Raw genomic sequence first — 23,973 nt, 5'->3', positions numbered from 1 at the left:
CTTTACATATAAAAATCATAGGAACATTGAGGAAAATATATAGGACAACAAAGGGAATTTTTAATTTTATTTTACCACATAAGGAAGAAAATGGAACTGATATATAACATGGAACTGATCCTTAAAACAAGAAGGAATGATAATATTTCACTGTAGTGGTTATGAAAGATTTCATGATTGGCCATTTATCCACTTTACACGCCAAAAAAATAAGTAAAGGCATTAAAATGAATCAAACAATTAAAAAATAGCCCATTTTAAAGCTTTCCATTTAAAACTTCCTTTTACTCTTTGTTATAAAAATGTGATTAAATTCTAGTAATTAGAAAGTGGTCATTCTGAAGTGAAAGTTGTTTTAGCACCAGGACTCTGAGGTTGGGCCATATTCCTTTATTTATAGCAAGTTTATCAACTACAAAATAGTAAATGTCATTTCTTGGAGCACTTTCAATTAAACCAAAGGGCATAACCTGAACAAACTTCTTAATATTGATGTGATACATAAGCTAGTGCCCAGGAGCTAATTATTATTTTATGCAATAAAACAAAATAAGTGCTTTTTTTTTTTTGGTGTAATTTCCCCACGGTGACACTTTGGATACAATTAAGGTCAGAAATAAATGCTTGTGCAGTTTCTGGTACATTTAACAATGAAGTAACTCTGGGGAGATCTGTATATATTTTTAATTGTAACAATTTAACCTTCAAACAGCAGTGTCTGGTAGAGTTGACCCAGTAAAACTACTTGTAATTATACAAGTTGACCTCACTGACCTTTGATAGTGGTCTCTCTTTATCAGATAGTCTATTTCAGAGGATGTTCAAGCAGAAATCTTAGTGGATAGATTAAACTGTGCACCGAAAGCCACCCTTCAATGTTTTGTGAAGTTGAGAGTTTAAATGAGGGGCAGTTGGACTGATTTACATTTGCAAAGATTGGAATGCTAGACAAACAGTGAACCTATTTATTTTCCAACTGGGTAGCTTTGGAAATTTATCCTTATTCTAGCTTAAGTAGATAGAGGGAAATGGTGTAAAAAAAAAAAAAAGTAGATTGAAAAGAATTAGTTTTCCTCTTAAAGAAGATTGGTCTGTTCATTTGTGGAATTTACTTTTTTTTTTCCAACTGGATTACTGCCCGCTGATGATGTTGATTGAAAATACAGAGCGTGTGCTGATCTTGAAATCCTGGAGTTGTGTGTGGTCAAGACTATTGGATGCAATGAACAGTCAAGTTTGGATTTTGAGTACATCTTCTTTTTAATGGTTGCACACTGTAAACTTTAAATATTGTGTTTTAAAAAGTGGTGTTGGAATAGACCAGTTTTTGCAGATTATCTTGAGTACTAAGACGTGCTGAAGAAAAGGACAGGCCTAACAGCCACTTTAAATATTTTTCTCCCTGGCCATTGTGGCTCAGTGCTATAGCATCAACCTACGAACCAGGAGGTCACGGTTCAGTTCCTGGCTAGGGCACATGCCTGGGTTTCAGGCTCCATCCCCAGTGTGGAATGTACAAGGTGCAGCCAATCAATGATTCTCTCATCACTGATGTCTCTATCTTCCTCTCCCCCTCTCTTTACCTCTCTGAAATCAATAAAAATATATTTAAAAAATACTTTTTTGAGATTATATAAAATAGCATGAATAATATATGTAATTACTGTTCAAAAAATTTCAATTTATGTTAATGTTGCAATTAATTTTAACTAAGAAGCCAAAAGTAAATAAATTCAGTAAAGCATTCATGCTCCAGCTGAGGTGTTTTTTTCCTAGAAAAATAACAAAAATGGAAATACTCTTTCAACTCCATGTATCTACAATTTTGCTTTAATTTTTAAACATGATTTTTAACAATCACCTTAATTCTATGCACAATTAAATAAAAATGTATGTTGTTTTTTTTTTTGTCATATCCTATCATATCATTTTTACCTTCAGAGGCCTGGAAATTTAGATCATTTTTATTTGTAGATTCATAAACTGATTAATCAGAGTGAGAAAAAAAAGATATAAAGTAAATTTCATACTTTTCCTGAGTTAGTTCTCTGAGGGTAAGATAAAAACAGCTATATCACTGGATTGTGGGGATGTTATAATAAGAAATATCTGAAAGGTAGAGAAGCATATTGTAAGGAATAGGACTCAAATCCCAACTTTCCACTTAAGATATTAAGATGACACTTCAGTGTTTCTTATCTCTAGTATCAATCACTTTTGCAAGTTTGTGATAAAGAGTAGAAATGGAATACGTAAAGCTTTACCTCAATGGCTGAAATGTTGGTAATTATAATAGCCACCTTTCATAAAGTACCGTATTTTTCGGACCATAAGACGCACTTTTTCCCCCCCAGAAGTGGGGGGAAAAAGTCCCTGCGTCTTATGGTCCAAATATAGCCTACACATATACTGTAAAAAAAAAGTTTTTTTACTTGCCTGGCTCTGTGTGGTCTCTGTGTGCTTGCCCGGCTCTAAAATGGTTCTAAATGCTGCTGTTTACTTTACAGGGTTGATTACATGTGTTTATGACTGTGATGTTGGGTTTTAATGCACATAAAATATTTTAGGATACTATTTGTTTCAGAATCTTTTTTTCTTCATTTCTCTTCTCTAAAAACTGGTGCGTCTTATGGTCCGGTGCGTCTTATGGTCCGAAAAATACGGTACTTACCGGGTGTTAGCTAACACAAAGCATGTACACAGGTGATCACATTATTTCTTTCATCCAACCTAGATTACAGATATCACCATTGACTTTTAAAACCAGAGGCTTCCTCCCAGAATTTAAAGACCTGCCCAGGGTTTCATAGGTAGGATGCATGTGGTACATGAAGGAAAGGAACCAGGCTTCTTTGGATTCAAGACCCATGCTTTTACCCGGAGGCAGTAAAGCATGAGGCTACAAAGTTATCTAGATTTTTTTTTTTTTTTTTTGTGTGTGTGTGTGTGTGTGTATTAGTTATAATTATTCCTTTTCACAGTTTTTTAAAAAAGGCCTGCCTACCATTTGATGAGATGGTAATATACATGGAATTCATCTAAAGTATTCCTACCTGAATATTTAGTTACTAATGTATTGTCAACTGGATAAAGTACATTTTACGTGCATTTCAATTTAGACTTAAAGGTTGGGATGAAGCGAAGCATGGGTGAGGAATGTCACAATGATACACATAACTCAAACAAAACAGCCTGGTTAAAGGCAACTTATGGTTGGGATGCAATTAAAATTGGCATCCTCCTTTAAAATGTTTCAAATATAAGCATGAAGAAATTAAAGAAAGAGCAATGCAGATATTAGATACTTAACAAAATGATCTATAAGTATGATTTTTTTTGTATGGCAGGCTAATTTCTAATGCTATATAACCAGCTCCTGAAGAGATGTAGTGCTTAAAGAAAAAAATATTTTAAAAGCAGGAATGGCCAGAGAACACTGTTAGTATATTAATCGGTAGGGCTAAAATTCCTGAAAGCAAACTGAAAGTAATCATCACTACTTGTGATACAGGCAGTTCAATTAGTTTTTCCTTTATTTAGAAAAATATGTCATGATTCCTAAAAAGATTTTTTAAACCATCTAATGGTGATGTTTTGCAATTAATAACAGATTTAATTTTCAGATTTTTTTTTAAGTGATTCTAGTTGAAATCATGTGGCCTAATACAGTTGAAAAGCACAGGAAGTAAGTGTGGTTAATAAATCATCTGTATAAAATATGGGCTTAGAGTAGTTTGCAGGAGGTTATCAAAACCTCTGCTAAGAAGCCTCCATAGGTAACATACTTGCTAAGAAATGAAAATGTTAACTTAGTCACCTTATTTCCCTGAGATCAGTGATGGTCAATTATAACTAATTTCCATTTCACAGCACTTTAAAAAGAGGTGGATTCAACACATATATCCAATGTCTTTACTTTCCTATGGAACACCCTCAAGTATCAGATACTTACCTTGTTTGCAGTAAGAGGTGCAGGTATATAATCCCTGTCCCATCACTATAGAATTGTGCACAAATTTACTCTTTTCCCAAGGACAGCCCGTTGTCATTACACACTTCATTCGTAACACTCTTTTCTGCCCCAAGTTACACTACATGCACCTTGAGTTCTGCTAGAAATTGTCCAAAGTCTACCTTACTATAACACAACTGTATCTAATCACATTTATATCCACGTTGCCAGACAATAAAATACCCTTCTTGATTTAGCCCTCATGAGGACTCCGAGTCCACAGAAGAAAACCAGACTGCCAAGGTTCAAATCTTGTTTACCATTTTCTAATCGTGTAACCTTGAATTAGTTACTTGTTTGTACTTTAGTTTCCTCTTCTGTAAAATGAGATCAATAAGGATACCTACTTAGGGGTTATTTTGAGCTTTAAATGAGTTAGTACATGTAAAACAGACGCCATGGATGGAGGGCAGGTTGACAGCAGTCAGGAGGGGTGGGGCTAGGTAGGGGTAGGTGGAGCATTTGAGCAAAAAAGAAAAAAGAGAGAAAAAACTCATAGACACTGGACAACAGTGTGGTGATTGCCAGGGGGATGAGGAGAGTGAGGAGGTAGAGGAAGGTATAAGGGGGATAAATGTAGATGGAAGACGACTGGACTTGGGGTGGTGAACACACAATATAGTTCACAGATGATTGTGTTGTGGAATTGTGCACCTGAAACCTGTATAATTTTGTTAACCAGTGTCACCCCAATAAATCTAATAAAAAGAATATAATAAAGCATCTTATTATAATGCTTGACACATTGAATCAGTCCCATTCAAAATTATCTATTAATAGCAAAGGCAATAATAAAAATGCCTGAATAATGCAATACAATGATTAAAAAACCAGGCTCGGCCCATGTAATCACAGGGATAGGCATTTAAATCTTAGTTGCACTAATTTTAAACCATGTAAAGACACAGAATACATTCACACTTCTGGTAGTTACTTAACACCTCTGAAAATAAGTTCTCACGTCTATAAAGTAGGGAAAAAAAGTGCTTTCATTATTATTTGCCAATGATCATTTTTTCATCTTTGCTTAGAATGTTACCTAGCCAGGGATAGGAACATAAATGCTAAACGTTCTTCAGTTTCCACTCCTCCCATCAATGTTCCCTGATCCGGCAGCACTGTGCTTTCCCAGAGCACTTGTTAGTGTATCATTCATTTGCTTTGGCATTTCAAATTTTCTTGTGTTTAATAGGTTCCCCAATCTGGACAGTAGTGCTGAGGTTAAAATGACATGAGTTTTATTTCTTTTGATCCCTGTGAAATACCACCATAAACTGTACTATCGCTTGGGGTGGGTGGTCAATAAATATTGGTTAAGATGGATTTGTCCCAGAACCAAATAGCTTTCAATCACAAAGGTATTTTAGATGCAGTGATGAAAATTTGCATTCATTTCGATTTTTAGTCACTGACTTTCTACCTTTACAATTTCATCTCCTGCTCCTTGCTCCATTCCTCACTACCATCCCTACCAAATTCCTGGTCTCATCTCTGAGCACACTGAGCTACTTTTCATTTCCCAAACATATTAGATTAGTGACCTGGTGCACGGATTCATGCACATTGAAAGGAAATTAATTAGAAGGTGGCCTGCGGGGTGGGGAGGGACTGGGCGAGACAGGCTGGACACGCCCTGGAGCCAACATCCCATGGTCCCTCCCGAGTGTCTGCAGAGTGAGTGGGGACCCTTAGGCTGGTGGGGTCCCTTGGCCTGGCCTTCAAGGATCAGGCCGAAGCTGGATCTCTGACATCCCTTGAGGGATCCGGAGTGCGAGAGGGCACTCTGCAAAGTTGCTGTCGTACAGGGTGTGGAACACAAATGCGAGTGTGCAGTAAACCAGATTCAGAGCCTACAGTGCCCCAGCAACAACATAACCCACGGCCAAAGGTGGAATCGCACGGCCATGGGAGGAATCGGGCTCTCCATTCTCTCTGGTTTTGGGGTGTGTCACCTGAGAACCATAGATGCCAAGTCACTGCAGCTTGGCAGCTCCTGCATTGAGTGTCTGCCTCCTGGTGGTCAGTGCACATCATAGCTACCGGTCATATGGACACTTAGCATATTAGCCATATATATATATCCATATATATACAATATATATATATACACTCTCACAGCGCCATGCCTTTCATGCTGCTCCATCTGTCTGGGAATTCCATTTCCTCATTACTTCCTGCTTCCTCATCTCACCCACCCCTGACTAGACAAATTCCTGTATCCCAACTAGTCTGGGGGAGGGGGGGATCTTTCATGAAACCTAGAACATCAGCCTGTGATGCTGCCCTAAGACTCCCAGCATGGACCTCTCGTCCATTGGGATGAATCTGTGTCCCATCAATTACACTCTCCTGTGAGTCCCTGATGTCCCCTCTTGCCCCTAGCTCTGAATACCTTTGAGAGAGAAACTAAATTGCACTCCCCCCTGTTTCTACAGAGCCAAGCACAAAGCTCTTATCCTTTAATAGAAGAAAACGAAATGTTATACAAGTCTACATGTTTGAGTCCATTTCATTCCATTCCAAACAAGCATGTCATTTCCTTTTCTTATAAAACCATTATTTAGTTTCACAGAATTTTCTAAGGGGAGGGGGACCATTCACCTTTAAGACATTAACTATTACACAGAATTTTCCAGTTCTAAACAAGACTCCAGTTATTATACAACACACCCGAAACAACCTTCCTCTGATTTCCTTTCAAAATAGAGAAGCTTTTAGATGTTTAATTCAGAACTCTATGTTTTTCGCCAGAGCCTTCTAAAAAGGGCAGAGAAGGTATGTACTGTACAAGGGAAACCCATCCTGAAAGTTTATAACTGCCAATAGTTTTTAGATATTCAGAAATATGATGCTATCCATAATATTTTGATTGAAAAGTTAAGATGGAAAGACTGCTAAATAAAACTCATAAACATGTCTGATATGATGTCGGTTGTCAATGAAGTTTGCTTAAGGGAAAGTGCCTATAAATAACCTTTATGCCTTAGGTTTCACTTGAAAAGGTACAATACTATGACCAAGATTCGGTTACTGAAAGTAGAGGCTCATGCGGCATATGGCTTTATTAAAGGGGATTTCCTAAGGAAATGTCAAAGTAAAAGCAGAATCTCCTATGTTGCAAGCCTTCTGGATTGAGAGTAACAAAATGTGTCTGCTTTGCTTGGCTGATGAAGATGAGCTGACTTCCTGCATTAAAGAAGTTTGTCTTGTTGGGGCCGAAGTGACAAGACAGTAAGTAAGTGCTAATTGTGCAGAACCGGAACTACGCAGTCCCATTGTGGCATGTAATAAATGAAGCGAACAGAGAAATATATGAGGTGCTTTAATAATGACATTAGAGTAGTATTTTGCAGCAATAAGAATGGGAACAGTTTTAGAGTCAAAATTTAGGAGTGTTTGTCTTACTTGACTGAGTTCTACTGAGGAGATAGACTTAATTGTGAGTGCAACTGTGTATTTCAATGGTGAAATAAAATAAAATACGATTTGTAAATAGCATTAACAACCTACAATTACTTTGCATCATAATAGAATTTAGCCTGGGTTTAGCGCTTGAATGATGTTTTAATTTTCGGTGTACAACATGAATAAAACCGGTAAGCCTGCCCTAATAGAAAAATGGACAAAGGGCATAAACAGGCAGTTCCCTAAAAGAAGAAATAGTAAAGTGGCACTAGTAAGCAAATGAATGCTAATTAAAATTATAATGAGATGCCATCTTTCTATACACCTGATGATTTATTATATGAAGCTATATCCATAAAACTGAACCCAAGAAAATTTAAAACACCTTAAAGGGAACTTTAAAATTTTTAAAAATATGTTTTTATTGGTTTTGAGAGAGAGCATGGTCCCTACTGGCGATGGAGCCCACAACCCTGGCATGTGCCCTGACCAGGAATCAAATCTGTGACCTTTTGGTGCACGAGATTTCACTCAATCAAGTGAGCCATACTGGCCAGGGCTTAAAAAAATTTTTAAAGTCAGGTACAAAGGCACACTATAGTACATAAAAAGGCCAAATATTAAATATTAGGGCTATTTGCTGTTACTTTCCTTTAATTCGCTCAAATGTGCCTATAATATAAAGCAGGGGTCTTCAAACTAGGGCCCGCGGGCCACATGCGGCCCGCAGAGGAGTCTGATCCAGCCCGCCAGGTTTTTTGGGCAGTGAGCGCAGCCGAGGTGTTACAGTAGGTATTAGTAGTTCATATAGTCCGGCCCTCCAGCTCTCTGAGGGACCGTGATCTGGCCCCCACTTTAAAAAGTTTGAGGACCCCTGATATAAAGTATATGCTATATATCACTTGTCATATATGTATAAAAATTGTACAGCTGGCTACACACCAAAATATTAAAATATTTTCTCTTAAAATAGTGAGAGAATAGTGAGCTATGATATGATAGTCTTTATCCCTTTGTATTCTCTAAGTTTTCTACTATGAACATGTAACCATTTATAAGTAGAAAAGCAGTAAATGTTATTACATGACGATAACTGTATTTATTAGTGGGTGGTATTAGTGGACCAATGTAACAAGTAAACAGAAGTATTTTAAATTTACTACTAATACACATGTGTGTACATGTGTGCATACATGTACACATGCATATACATGTGTCTAATTTTTCACTGTGTCTGTATTGATATGTGGATATTTGTGTTTCTTTATTCATAGCCTTACATACAATAAACAACATGTGTATTTGACAATTTATCTTTGGTTAAACGTCACTGTGGATTGAATTAAACTATGTTGATTCCAGGCATTTGTTGTGAAGACTCAGGATGTTGTGAGATGACGTCTTCAATTATTTCCTGGACAAATTATATACAGCAATGTATGTATACTGAGTCACATTCTGAATATCGATTTAGCAAGAGATATTATTGACCTATATATCTTTTAAAAATATAATAATTTAAAAAAAAAGAAAGAAAAAAAATATAATAATTTATCGATTTCAGAGAGGAAGGGAGAGGGAGGGAGAAACATCAACGATGAGAAAGTATCATTGGCTGGCTGCTTCCTGAATGCCCCAGATTAGCGATGGAGTCCACAACCCGGGCATGTGCCCTGAGCAGGAATCGAATCATGATCTCCTAGTTCATAGGCCGACACTCAACCATGAAGCCATGCCAGCCAAGCTTGAGCTATATATCTTGTGTAAAAACCAAGTTAGTGAAATATTATTTGGTACAGTGAGTTATAAGGTAAAAGAACTAGTTTTTGAGAACCTATTGCTTTATTTCCTAATTTCTAACTCTAATATCTAAGAACTTATCCCCAGTATTTATATAAATTATTTGATTTGATTTTCCAAATCTGTAAGATAAGCATTACTATCTTTATTTTAAGGGTGTGAAAAGGAAATCAGAGAGGTTAACATTCCCAAGGTCACAAGCTGATTCATGGTGGGGCTGGAATTTGAATCCAGTTCTCACTGTAACATCACATTCTTTCTACTGCTCTGTAGGGCCTCATAAGAAGGTGCTGCATTGCACAGTAAAACAGCAAATTGCAATAACTGAAAACTGGGCACAACTAATATTTTCTGATTACATACTTTGTCCAGGTGTTTTCACACTTGCACGGGATTTATTTCCATTAAAACCATCAAGGGCACTAATTTTTGAAATACATTGTTAATGATGTGTGCATTTTAATATTCTAATATCCTCTGCATTGGTCACATAAAATAGGTATGGTAGTATATAGTTCCCAGTGGAAATAAAAGTTATAACTTTCAATAAAGAAAAACGGGATGAAGTCATAAGCCTTTCAGATGAAAGGATTCTCTGCAATTGACTAATCCAGCTCTCTTGTGTTATTAATGAGAAAACTGACGTTCTGAGAGCTAATACTGGTTTATGGTCAGACATATTATTAGGGGCAAAGTTCAGACCAGAATTAGGTTTTTACTGTGCAACACTCTATTCTTCAATGCTGCCTCTCCAATGCTGATAATTGTTTAATTATTAGCTGTCTCTGGCCTTGTTTGCAAAGAGACTTGAAGCAACTTAGAAAGTACATATAAAATAAGGTTAAAATTCAAGATAAGAAATCAAGCCCGACTGGTATGTCTCAGTGGTTGAGTATTGACCTATGAACCAGGAGGTCAAGGTTCAATTCCCAGTCAGGGCAGATGCCGAGGTTGTGGGCTAGATCTTCAATGTGGGTTCTGCAGGAGAGAGCCAATCAATGATTCTCTCTCATCATTAATGCTTCTCTCCTCTCTCATTTCCCTTTCCTTTCTGAAATTAATAAAAATATTAAAAACAGAAATTAAGAGGTAAGGCAACTATAAATATGAACAAGATAAATACTACCTGCCATGAATCCCTATTTGCCTCAGTGCAAATGTGTTTGCTCACAGAAGTAGTATGAAAAAGTAAAGATATTTTAAATGTACTTTTTATTTTTTATTGATTTCAGAGAGGAAGGTAGAGGGAGAGAGAGATAGAAACATCAATGATGAGAGAATCAATGATGAGAGAGGATCATTGGTCGCTGCCTCCTGCATGTCTCCTACTAGGGATTGAGCCCTCAACCTGGGCATGTGCCCTTGACTGGAATCGAACCTGGGGCCCTTCAGTCCACAGGCCAACGCTCTATCCACAGAGCCAGACCAGCTAGGATTTAAAGGAAAACAACAAGGAAGAGAATGACTAAAATTTTACAGAATTCATTTTATTTCCTATCACGTCCTATAATGTGAAGGATTCCTGTTACGTAGAAATGCAGTTTTGAGACCTTTCTCCTCAGTGGTTCGTTTCTGGCACTGAATGAACATTTGCAGAAAATAAAAATGCGGAGAGTAATCGCTTTAAATAAAGTGCACTGATATCATTCCCACCTGTTAAATAAATAGCCAGAAAAGAGACTTTTACCGTTTTTTAGGAGACAAAATGAAATCTGAGTACCTCTGATTACAAAGCTGACAGGCGAAGCAGTCCAGGTGGTAAACATTGTCCTTGGCACGCATCACCATCTCAAAGGCAGGGATGAGCTTGCTGCAGGCAGCGCAGTTCCCGGTCACGCCGAAGAGCCTAGAACAATAAACATTTTGTTTTTCCTTCAAACTCTTACAGGAAAATCGGAGATGGTGATGAGAGAAGACACGAATACCCTTTGCAAAGCCGTGGATACACAAGGCCGTATGATGTACTCAAGTGCGTCTTATCCTAGGCATATACATAAATATTCTTTGGTGATACATACTCGATTGACCTTTTCTGATGAAAATCACATCTTGTTTGAGAGGCAAAGGAAAAGACAAATACATTGGGAAGCTTACACACACAGGAGTCAACAAGGGGTGACTTCATCGCGAAAGTCTACTTGTTAGAAGACGGAGTAAATAGAAACGCAATGTAACTTCCATCTCAATGCCACACATTAAACATCTTACTTGGTAAAAAAAAAAAAAAAAAAAAAAAAAAAAAAAGACCCATTTGAATGACTCCCTGTTTTTGTCACCCAGTTACTAAATGGTTTGCCGTTATTATTAAAGGGCCATTTATGAACAAGCCATTTAAGTAGTCAAAAATCATTACAGGCGCATGCACCTTATGGCCCTATACTATAGTTATAGCTATGATTATGTTATTCAGGTAGCACATTAAAGTAAATGAGGCTATAAACTACACAGAGCTAGATCAGAAGTGGAAACATAATATACTGTAAGAACCACTGGAATTGTCTGGGGGGAAAAAGGTATTTTTTTTTTTTTTTTTTTTTTTTAGAAAAAATCCTATTTGCTGTAGATTCCAGTAAATAGTTATTGTAATGACCTGAAATATAGTACAATATAAAATGTCTCCACAGTTGCATAATGGGAGAAAATAAAATATTTTATCCATTTTTACTGGCAATATTTAAACCAGGCCTCTTTAAAATTGTTAATGGCGGTAAAGAGTTATCACAAATCCTATTCTGTGCATAGTAGTTAATGCACTTTTTAACTAGGAAGCAAAGTAGATGAAAAACACCACATCTGCCAGTTTCCTTTTTTTTTTTTCCTCCAGCATCAGGCTGACAGGAGAAAAATATAATGGCTCTCATGGGAAAGACCAAATTAAAAGCAGTTCTAAACTAATGAATTCAAAGGTGCTATGGAGAGAACTCATTCTAGTTATAAAAATGTACTTTAAAGAATCCTAGCCTTTCGTTTTATTGAATTTAAGGATTACGCACAAATGTGCTGAAGTTTTTCTCTTATTACTTTCGACATACTCCGAAGACATGCTCCTTTGCTGAAGGCATGCATGCTCATTTTCAAGGGTATAACTATTTCCTCTTAGCAGGCTGATGATGATTGTTGGAAAGAGTTACGAGAACGGCTTCGAAGTGTCTGGCCAATCTCGTAATCAACGTTCAGGCTTGTGTTTTTGTAAGATTGTCTCTTGAAGAACTTAAGCGCCTTGAGGGTAGAAACTGTAAATGCTTTTCATCATCTGTACACTCGATAAAACGTAAGCAAGGTTCAGATTCAAGAAGACTAAATGAAAGATGGCCGCATGCTTCTTTTCCCTGAAAAAAAAAAAAATCTTTAAAGCGTTTCAATATGCTTATTTTAAGGAATATAACTCTAATAACCTTTGTGTTCTCAATCCCTATTTTGGGAAATAATTTTTTTTTAAAAAAAAGAATGTCACTGAAAATGTAATATCTTGCATCTCCTACTGGCAATCATTAAAAATGAAACCATCGCAAACTAAAGCTTTCATCCTATTCTTTTGTCAGCAGATTTCTTCGTTCATGCCAACATTTCGCATTCACTTTTCGTGTACTTCCTGTGATCTGTTCAGGAGGCACATCCCTTACATGAGCATTTGTTTCTTCTTTCTCTCTTTCTTTTTAAAAAATTTTTTTGAGAAATAAGGAAATCTTAAAAAGTTCTTTACTCCACGAATATAGATGCACTTTTGGGTATAAAATGCGATTAGTCTGAGAGAAAGCTGTGTTCAAGGATGACTCCGTTTGCTTATACCTAATAAACACACACACACACAATGCCATTTTGAAATTCTGGACATAGTTTCCCCCAATTTCAATTGCTCTCGCTAGCTGAGCATTTATCAGCTACCTGATTAGAATTTGTTTCCACACAAACCATTGATCATCAGCCTATTACTAGGCAAATGACAGTTAATTACCCACTACATTAACCACTGGGACCTGAGACCTGCTTCTGCTGCCATCAGTCAACATGATAAATGTGGCAAGTTCAGTAATGCATGGCCAGCCCTGAGCTGCCTGCTATACTGTGAGCAACCCTCAATCTCACTTCCAGGCCCAGGAAAATCTATGGCAATCTGCATAATTACAAGCTCTGGGTTAATAACAGACAAATGATTTGTTGCATCTAAACAAAGTCCTTGGAATGGTCCTGGTCTCCGGTGGCTGCCCGTACAGCGGGGCTGCCACGGGTACACTTCCCGCCACAACGTGCACAAAAGCAGTTCCCCGACGTTGCCGCCTTTCAGTTTGTTGCCCTCCAATCTACCGATTCTGCATATGTGATTTTTAATCATTAAAAGGACTCTTGAAGCAATATTATCTTAATTATTCTCTGCTGTAACCAGGGAATTAGGCTTCAGATAAAATTTTCTTCTTCCGAGCACCCTCCCTGCCTTGCTGGAGGCTCCATCAGTTCCCATCTACACCTGGACTCTGAAATCCTAATGATGAATTATTGCCCCTTTTCCTAAGAGGGCGAACCTTACAAGGGAACATTTTACTGAACTGTCAGCTCACAGACGGAGTGCGGAGATGCGGAAATCTGATCTAATTTACTGCAAAACGATGCATTTGTTAGACTTTTTTTTTTCCCCCCCTCACTACGGTCCAGGGATCAAGAGATCACCCCGGAGCCACAGTCACGGTCTCCCTTTTTCTCAGTAAGAACTGAGATTCTCTGAGAGGGGAAGCAGAGTCCCCATTTTACAACGTGGGCTTTTCGAAATATAGAATGTGATCCCTTGGTTTCCCAAAGTGACATTTGGGCTCAGGCAAGAAGAATTTTCACATAAATCAATTAAGCTTAAGACATTTTGTTCCTAAGATTTTTGCAGATACGTCTAGGAAATATTTAAGAAGAGTCTTTTAATTATCTCATTCATTTAGACTACTCATATTCCTGGAAATTCTTGTAACCCTTTCCTCCCCACCCCTCACACCCAGACTCATTTAATAGGGTGTCAGTACCGATTCACTTTCCTGGTTAAGGTAGAGATCTCGCTAATCTCTCCTTTATAAGGTTTCTACAATCCAGTCTTCACATAAAGAAGGGCCTAAGCACATTCAGTAAGTAGTACACTGAGACAAAGATTTACACTGAAAGGGAATCATTTTTGAAATGTTGATCTGAATAATCACAGAGTTCCAGCTCATAAATTTATGGGAAAGGAAACAAAACTAAGGTTATTGATCCATTTTGCTCATTTTAAGATGTCTTATAGATTACTAAAGCACAGCAGGGGTTAATTTGCCCATTGATGGGCTACATCGTTTCTTACCATCAATGCTCATCATAGGCTTTACGCTATATGACCTTTGTCTTGTTCTGACACACTACCAAAAGTAGACTTACAATATAAAAAGTGATAACTGCCATCCACACAATATCAATGCAAGTACTATTTGCAGGAATCCCAAAGGAGGCTTCTGTCTCTTTTGCATTCCTTTTTTTTTTTTTGCTGCTATTACCTGGTATTGACAATCTAAACACAGACACGAAGATAAAAACCAAACAGACAACTTTCTTACGGACAAGAACTCAGCTTTCCGGTGTGCTGTATAACACTTCCTACACTACAGTGAACATGAGTAGGGAAACATTCAATAATTTTTTTGTGTATGGTGTATGGGTGGCATAGCAAAAACTATGACAACACACATTTATATTTTTAAAGGTTCCCAGAAAAAATTTTGCATTTTTTACTAACTGTTCAACAGCTTTCGCAACATAGTCATAAATCAGGTGAAGTCTGCATGGGTTTGTATACATCCATTACTAAAGTTCCTGGGGGCGGGGACAGAGAAAAACTCAAGACATATAATCATTTAACATAGCAATAATAAATATGGTTTACTACAGGCATGGGGAGCAGGAACGCGTGTTCATTGTATTAGTGTCTTTTATTTCACAGCACCAGATGTTTCTATAGATTTTTTTTTTTTTACCAGGTCGGTGGCTCAAGTCACTAAATCAAATTCCCCCTCGCCAATGAAAAGCATAGTGTTTGACTCAAATTAATTTATTATTTGGCGGGGGGATGCATAAATAAATATCACTGCACTAAGCCTTAATTCTGAACAAAGACCAAATATTCTCTTCTGGTAGTCGGTCAATTCTCAGCAACTTGAAAATACATGAATTCAACAGTAAATACATATTTTTAATATTGAGGATAAGATGGTTTACTCATCATCCTATGTAAAAAAAAAAAACTTTCTGCAGAAAATCTAGAGATGAACAGAGAAAAGAAAGTTTATTCTCTAAGTAAATGAATTTGTAATCAACCAAAAAGATCTTTAACTTTTGAGTGTTGGATGGTGAAGTTTTATTAAATATGTGATGTGGGAAGAAAGAGAACATTTTCACAGACTGAGAAGGGCAATTGCTTTTTTGTTATTACAAGTACAGTTCTCATCTCCTTTCCTGTTTCACTTTTTAAACTAAGGAACGTAGTGATGGAAAATAAAACACTTTAAACACTCAATACTTTTATTTAAAATGTAAAAAGCTCAATGGTTATAAGGCTGAAGAGAGACAAAACTATTGTTCCCTCTCTGTCGGGTCTTAGAGTGTGCTCCACTGTCACAGAGATGAAGATATTGTGGGAGTTAAAAGAAGAAAGGAAACAGTGAACACACACACACACACACACACACACACAAAAGATAAAAATGTTTAACGTTTTAAAAATGGTACACAGTGACTTAGCACTTATTTTTAGTATACATTTGTGCACATGATGATTCTGAATGTTTCTAAAGTTAAACTCAAGCCAATTAAAAAAGTGTTGACCACATTTTAAAGAAACCAAGTACATCTGTTTAAAGAAAACTCAGATATTATTTCCTTCATAATTAAGTACTTTTATTCTCTGAAATTAACTCTAATTTAGCTCATTACATTCAGCCTTCATATATTTTATATTAACATATAAATCATACTAAACAGACACATATAAGCCACTTGCTAAAAGTAAAGTTTAGCATGCACACGCATAATATATATTTGCATTTCCTCTATATGCATGGTTGTATATATACACATGTGTGTATTCTCTAAAATATAAGGTTATATATATATACTAGAGGCCTGATGCACAAAACTCATGCAAGAGTAGGCCTCCGTAGCCCTGCTGTCTCGGCCCCTCACAGCCCCGGCTTTGTCTGGAAGGTCACCCAGATGTTTGTTCTACTGCTTGGCTTCTATTATTATAGACTAGTGGCCCAGTACACAAAAATTTGTGCACAACGGGGGGTATCCCTCGGCCTGGCCTGCACCCTCTCCAATCAGGACCCCTCGGGGGACATCCCTCTTGCAACCTGGGACCACTGGCTTTAAACTGTTCACCTGCCTACGTGCTTGATCACCCCTAACTACTCAGCCTGCCGGCCTACTCGACCCCAACTGTCCCCCCAACCCCCTGTAGCCTGATCACCTCCAACTGCCCTTCCCTCCTGGCCTGATCACCTCTAACCAACTCTGCCTTGGCCCCGCCACCATGGCTTTGTCTGGAAGAACGTCTGGAAGGGCTCCTAGAAGGTCTCCTGGTCTAATTAGCATATTACCCTTTGATTAGTATAGACAGTATAAGATATATATTAGAAGTCTAGACAGCCTGGATGGGTGACTCTGGCCCGGATGAATGAGGTTTCATGTTCGTTGCAGTATTTTAAGTGTCGTCGGAATGTGTCCCTCTTCTATGCTCAGGCAAAACTCTACTCTTCTTGAATTGGACAGAATTGACCCAAAGTAGAGGGCTAATTCTTAAGCATTTATCTGCCAATCACCAGTGAAACTTTTGAGTATCAGCTCGTGATCCAACCCATTTAAACAATAACATGGTTGGGGTAATAAAATTATAGGCAAAAAATCAACAGTGAACAGGAAGGGAGACAACTTAATTTTGTTTTCTGGAATTCTTGAGATCTACACTCAGTATTACTAGTACAGTGGGAAAAATAGAAAAATTAAAAGGAATGCTAAAGGTGAAGAAAGGTGTTTGTCACCTGTCTCTCTGGGTCTTGCATTTCAGGTGAAGAAAAGAAGAGGGAAACATTCTAAAAAGACCTCATGCCCCATTAAAACTATACTTGACTTACAGGAGCTACGAACTAGGTCATGTTCCATAAATGCTTGGTTAGGAGTTCCTGTCCTAAATAAGCACAGTCTACCCCAACTTGGGGACTATGATTCAAAATAGGTTGCTTTAGACCTGAGATGGTCCAGGGAAACAAAACAGCAGTGCCCTCCATATGGTGAGTTACAGACCTTATGCTTCACCACAGAGCTGGTTCCTTCCTCACCTCCAATCATCTCAGAAGCCAAGCTTTCTACTCGCTGCCTGTGGCTGTGCTGACCAATATGGTAACCACTAACCACATGTGGCTACAGATCACTTGACATGTGGCCAGTCCGTATCCACATATGTCCTAAGTGTGATATATACACCCAGTTTCAAGGCTTAGCACAGAAAGGTAAAATATTTCGTGAACAATTTTAAAAATATTAATTATATTTTGAAATGATAATCTTTTAAATCTATCTGGTTAAAGCAAATAAGTTTTTTAAAATCTCACCTTTAAAGAACTTTCCTTTTCATGTAGGGGCTGCTAGAAAAATTAAAATTAATATGTGAAGCACATTCTATTTCTATTGAGCAGTGCTGGCCCAAAGCCTCAAGTTTCCTGTAGCCCCAGATCTAGATATACAAGGCTTATCACAGTTAAACAAATGGAGATATAGAATTTTCTAATTGACATCCATGCTAGAAATCTCTTTCCAGTGTTCTAAGCCTTTAGAATAGAAAAAAAAGCAAAGGGCAGAGATATTTTATTCTAACTTAAAAGTCTGTATGCTAATGTTGCGAATCACTACAGTGCATCCATGATCTGAAATGGATGACAATGTCCAACCTATTTTCCAGCTTTAGGCTTACTCAGTGTTAGTCCCTTTCTAAACTTACCATGTTCTGATTTATGAAGGCCAGAATAATAGATAAAGAAAAATAGGCTGACCTTTAGGCTGCCTGACCCTGTCCTAGCTCTTTCGTGAAGAGCAGGAAATAACACCATGTCTACATACAGAAGCTTAGACCATCACTGAGTATTGGAGTGAGCTTGAGGAACTAACCTCTTATCCAGATCTGGTCCTCTCCTCCCCAGCACAGTTCTCAGGATAGCCTGTAAACATGGGGCAAGGAGGGGCTGCCCCGGACAGAAGCCTCTGGGTTAATGACCTGACGGAGGGAGGTTTCCTTAGAAGCATCATCTCCTTCTCCATGCCCGCCTCAGATAAAAGTTGCAAATGGTGTTTAAATATTATACTTTCACTTTCAACAAATAACCATCAGTTTTTCCTCAGGCCCATTTTTCCAAAGCCTTATGAGTAGGTGTTACTGCTATTTACGATCAGCACTACAACCTAGTGGGAGAAGCAATTTGGGAAAAAAGTAAAATTGAATGTTTTCCCTTCAACATTTGATGAGGATAATACTTCTGAACAAATATGGCAATTGTACCAACATTTCATAAAATCATAAAATCTTGGAACGGAAAAGAATCTTTTGTAGCTCGAATAAAAGAAACGTGTTGAGCTTGTTACAATATTAAAAAAAAAAAAAAAAAACACAGATTTTTCACATACAGTTATTGAAAGGTGTAGAGTAACAAGAGGTAGAAAAAAAAAGAAAGAGTAAAACAAAAGAACTAAAATATAGATAGTTTTAAAAAAAATTAATAGTGGATATTTCATCTAGTCACTATGGCATCTCTGCTAATTTTAAGATATTAATGAAGGAGAGGACAAATCAGTCACAGATTTTATGTGAGCATAAAAATCTATTTTAAAAATATATTTTTATTGATTCCAGAGAGGAAGGGAGAGGAAGAGAGAGATAGAAACATCAATGATCAGAGAGAATCATTGATTGACTGCCTCCTGCTTGCCCCCTACTGGGGATTGAGCCTGCAACCCAGGCATGTGTCCTTGATGGGAATTGAACCCAGAACTCTCTATCCACTGAGCCAAACCAGCTTGGGCAAAATCTGACTATTTTTATAGATAATGTGGCAATTTAGTTACTATATAACTCTCCCTTGATTTCAGTGAGGAAGTTGTTGGTAGATCAAAGTAAATTAGACACTGGTTTTAACTAAGTACAATAAATGCTAATGGGAATATGATACATCTAATTTTATAATAAAAGCTTTTAAAATTCTTTTAAAGTGAGAATCTATTCTAACATGAATTAAAAAACAAAACAAAACAAAAACCCACATTATCTACTTAACATTGTACCGGTCTCTCAAGGTGGAAACTTTTTAAGTAAGTAATATTTTCCTAAAAATCACATTGAAGTCTTTTGAGATCTTTACAGATTCTTAGAGGCCCATAATTACCTTCTCTACATACTTCTTCTTCACACATTTCTTTGCATACACTAGATGTAAAGTTGAACAAGAAAGTGGAGAGGTATGTATCTTATTTGACAATATTATTATTATTATTATTATTATTATTATTACCTATTTCATAACTAACGAACTTGTAGTACTGAGATGCTTCAAGAAGAAAAATAGAAAAGAAATAAATAATTTCTACAGGAAGGTGGTAAAGGTTATGTTGAAAACAGTTATTTGTGAATTCATCATGGGAAATACCTTTTCTTTGATCTTTTTCTTTGAAGCCACCTGTCTTCACATGTCAATTTCACCATTTTCAAGCGCTACTCATTCATTCATCAGGCACTGACCAAGACTCACTAGGGCTCCCCTGGCAACACTAACTCAATGATGACAGTGTGATCTGAACTGCAATGCAAAACTTTCTCTGATATAAAATGTATCTTTCATATCCAGAAATTACGAGTTAGTGACAGTAATTATGTGATTATTTACACAAAGTAAGCAAATAATTTACCTAGAATAGGTAAGGAATTTACTTTCTCTAGATACTAGCCAGTAAAAGTTCAAACAAACACTTCTTCTGGGATTAATTAGTATGTTTTACTTCGAAGCAAAAGAACTTTGTAGGAGAATAGTGACAAACTATATAAGGACCTATTATCTACAGTTAGGTTTAAATTTCATTTAAATCTTTTGTCTTACTTCTCTGAAGAAACAGCCTAATTACAATAAGTTATTTTTAGGATTGGGGATATCATTTTGTTTATTTTATAAATTAAATTTACCAAAGAAAAAAGAGGTATAAAATGTTATCTTTTTTTTTTTTTTTTTTTTTTTTTAACTACGGATATTATGTTATGGAGGCACCCAAGTATTCCCTAGTTCCAAATTCCATTAACACAACCAGCCAAGATTCCTGGAATATATCTTATTTGTTCTCTTTCTTAAAAGTACTTTCTACAAAGCAAATTATACATCTGACATCTTTTAATGCTTTGGGATTTTAATGGACAATTATTGTTAAATCCTTATAAGAAAGTATTCTCAAAACTACCATTTGAAAATATCATATGTGGGTGAACTATCTGCAATAAGGGTACTCCTATATCAGTTTTCCCAGGACAATCCTGTACATATTCCTGTGGCCCCATCTGATTATTAGAAGTGCTTTCTTTATTAAGTGTCTTGGGATAGATAGAAAATTATATGGCAACTCTAGTAATAGTTAAAGATCAATTAGAATTCAGAGATTTCAAAGTTTCTGTTCTTTAATCCTCTTTTGACCCAAATAGGTAGACTGAACTAAATACCCTTTAAGGTATTTAAGGGCTTTTACATAATTTTAAAATTCTGTGATTCTTCATTCTAGTTGAAGTGTAACTGGATGACTCAGGTAAAAGCTAATTCAGATCATCTGACTTTTAGTTGTCAGATTGAATTTATAACATTCTCTCAAAACCGAGTAAAAAGAGTTTAGACCTTTTCAACATGGGTTAGCATTTATACATATTCAATATATAGACACATTGAATTTTTTAAATTTGAAAATCCTTTAAAGGACTTTTGAATTGGCTTAACGTAGGATTTAAAATAATTACCAAAATAAAGCCAGGAAAATAATTATTTATAGGATTAGATGAGTTCCTTTTTGGAATAAAGAAAAAACAAAAGAAGACTCAAAAGGACAAAACAGTTTTGTGAAAGAAAGTGGAATAATTCATTAGTATTAATTTGTCCAAGTTTAATGCTTTGTATAATAAATTAGTATAACACTCAACAAAGTATTATGGAGGAGAAACATTAAGGTCACATTTTTGTGTTGTAAAAATATGCAAAAAGTTACAATCAAACCTATAGATTATATTTTTGTATATACACATAGAATATCATTCATAAACATACATGATGTTTCTGAATAGTGTTGAAAGCACTTTCCATAGCACTGAGTTTAAGTAAAGACTTAGTTTTCAGAATGTGTACGGATTTTCTTTATAAAAGAGAGCTACTGAGGTATTTCCTTTGTTGTGTCACCTTAAGGACTTACTTAAAGTACTTCTTAGAAATTGCTATGCCGCAGTGTCCAGAATTTTAACTATTCTTGAACACTTTGAAAACTGGATGTCAAAACCTTTTAATAAATAGAGGATATACTGAGGTGTGTAACATCAATATGTAGCTAACTTCCAATTTATAAATACATTGAATTCAGTTATTTCAGAACAATACAAATGTTATTAACCATATGAAGCTTTGCTCAGTGTCAATAAAATAAATAATTTTCAAAAGAAATATAGGCAAACACCTTTGGGAAAACCTGCTTTGGAATATATGCTGAAATAATTTACTCTAAAAATATTACATGAAGGCAGAATCCTCTAAAATATTTTGATACTATTTTTCATTCATCTAATTTTCTAACGGTGAGATAATGCCAAGTGGATATGAAAATAAGTTTTCAAAAATAGGAAATTACAAATATAAGCCTATAATTATTGCAGGTAGAGATATTTTCTAAGTAATTAGTACAATTCTCAAAATACTTTTCTGTGTTTATTTTCCTATCCAGGTACATTTTTATAAAGAACTTATGCTTAAATCCCTGGACATTTTAATTTCTTTATTAAAACCGGGAATAAGCCATTTAGTCAAATCACAGATAAGCAAAAACCCATATTAATTAAAGCTATTTCAATTTCTGTTCACAAATGCCCATCACATAAACCTCACAGGCACATATATTACCCACCTAAATATTAATTGGGGTTTAGAGGGAAAATATTGAATAAACAACGATTAGTAAACAAAGTCAGACATAGCAGAAATAAAGTTTGGAGCCCAGACATGTGAATGTAGATAAATGAGATATTGGGATCCTTTGAAATCTGGCATTGCCTGTTAACCAGAAGCTCTTAAAAACAACTTAAAAGATATTTGAGCATCAGCGTGCCTGTCTCTCTATGTGCTCGTGTGTCCACATGGATAAATACAGTACTAACCTACTAGTTATCTCTTTTTACTCTCAGCCTGTCAAAAAAAGGAAAAAAAAGGAATCTGTCAGCTGCAAAGGCGATAAGGGGGCCAGTTTAAAAAAGATACCGGATCCTTAAGCTCCTTAATGTGCCAAGCATCAATCCCATGAAAGCAAACAACTTGAAACGGGGTTCTGCGTATTGAGGAGAGCTCTCCGGCTCCTTCCCTCTCTGCTCCCAGCCAAGCTCCAAGCTCGCTGTTCAAGTTTTCTCACCCTAATGACCCCCGAAGCAGCCCTGAGGGATTGCAAAACAAGGCCGTTACACAAGGCAGCTTGCTAATTGAGAAGTTGATCGGGGGTAGAGAAATCCTGCTTTCCCGTGTTAAGTGTCCAAATCAAGCATGACTAGATTGACGTCGCCAAATCACCGTCTGGAGGGCCCTCCACGCCAGGAGCAGCAGGGCTTTTCACACCTGATAGGCCCTCACTCTATCTCCATCAAGTCGCATTAGGAGAGGAATGTATTCCGGACCGGAGCCCTGGCCCCTGAGAAGCCTCACTCCACTGCCTAATTGCTACTGCTCGGCTTCCCTGTCACCAACCTGGCCACGTGCTGGACCTGCAGCTCACCTGTGCCCTTTGGGAAACCAGCCACCACCCACCCCCCACTTTGCCAAAGCAGGGGACCCCCTGAGGAATGAGAGGAAGTCAGTGGGGTTAGCCCCCCATGTAAAACCTATCTCCATAACAGTGATTTAAATTACAGAACCCTTGCAATGGTTTGCAAACAGTGGCTCTTTAAAGCCTTGTTCCTGGCTTTTTTTCTTTTTCTTCCTCTCCGCCCCCCGCCCCCTTTTCCCCCCCTCTCCTTTTTTTTTTTTTTTGGAAGTTGCAGATTCAGGATCAATGAAAATGCTTGAAAACAGATAGTGATGGAGACACCCCCCCGCTGTGTGGAAGACAGGAGAGACCTGCTTTTGAACTCTGAGGCCCCAGCCACGGATTTGCTGCTCTCCAACCTGTACTCTCCTGTGACAGATGGCATCAGAGATATTTCCAGCAGCCCGGACTGGCAGGCTGGCATTACTGGGTGCCTTTTCCTACAATCTAGGGTTCAAAGCACTTCACCAACTATGTGGTTTTTTGAGGGGATGGGGGGAGGAGGGGAGGGAAGAAAGGAATTAGAAAGTTCCCTTCTTATTCCTACCACTTTTTAATGCTAAACCTCAGTTTTCTTAATACAATCATAGAATGAATTCCTATCTGTTCTCTATTAACTTCAGGGCACAGAGAGAAATAACTAGCTTGTGTCCAACTGCAAATATATACTGGCCATTAGGGGG

General features: G+C 37.0%; 1 protein-coding gene across 6 annotated transcripts in view; it reads right to left on the bottom strand.

Moving 5' to 3' along the window:
* Nucleotides 1-23,973, bottom strand: part of LMO3 (LIM domain only 3) — a 59,807-nt gene that overhangs the window by 3,077 nt on the left and 32,757 nt on the right. For all 6 annotated transcript variants that reach the window (XM_084880408.1, XM_084880406.1, XM_084880409.1 and 3 more), the window contains one exon: nucleotides 10,938-11,063. In XM_084880408.1, the coding sequence (XP_084736534.1) occupies nucleotides 10,938-11,063 (126 nt within the window). The remainder of the gene's footprint in view (nucleotides 1-10,937; nucleotides 11,064-23,973) is intronic.

The sequence above is a fragment of the Pipistrellus hanaki genome (genome assembly GCF_964339955.1).
Source record: "Pipistrellus hanaki genome assembly, chromosome: 3".
NCBI classification, from domain to species: domain Eukaryota; kingdom Metazoa; phylum Chordata; class Mammalia; order Chiroptera; family Vespertilionidae; genus Pipistrellus; species Pipistrellus hanaki.
This window is presented reverse-complemented; position numbering and strand designations above follow the sequence as displayed.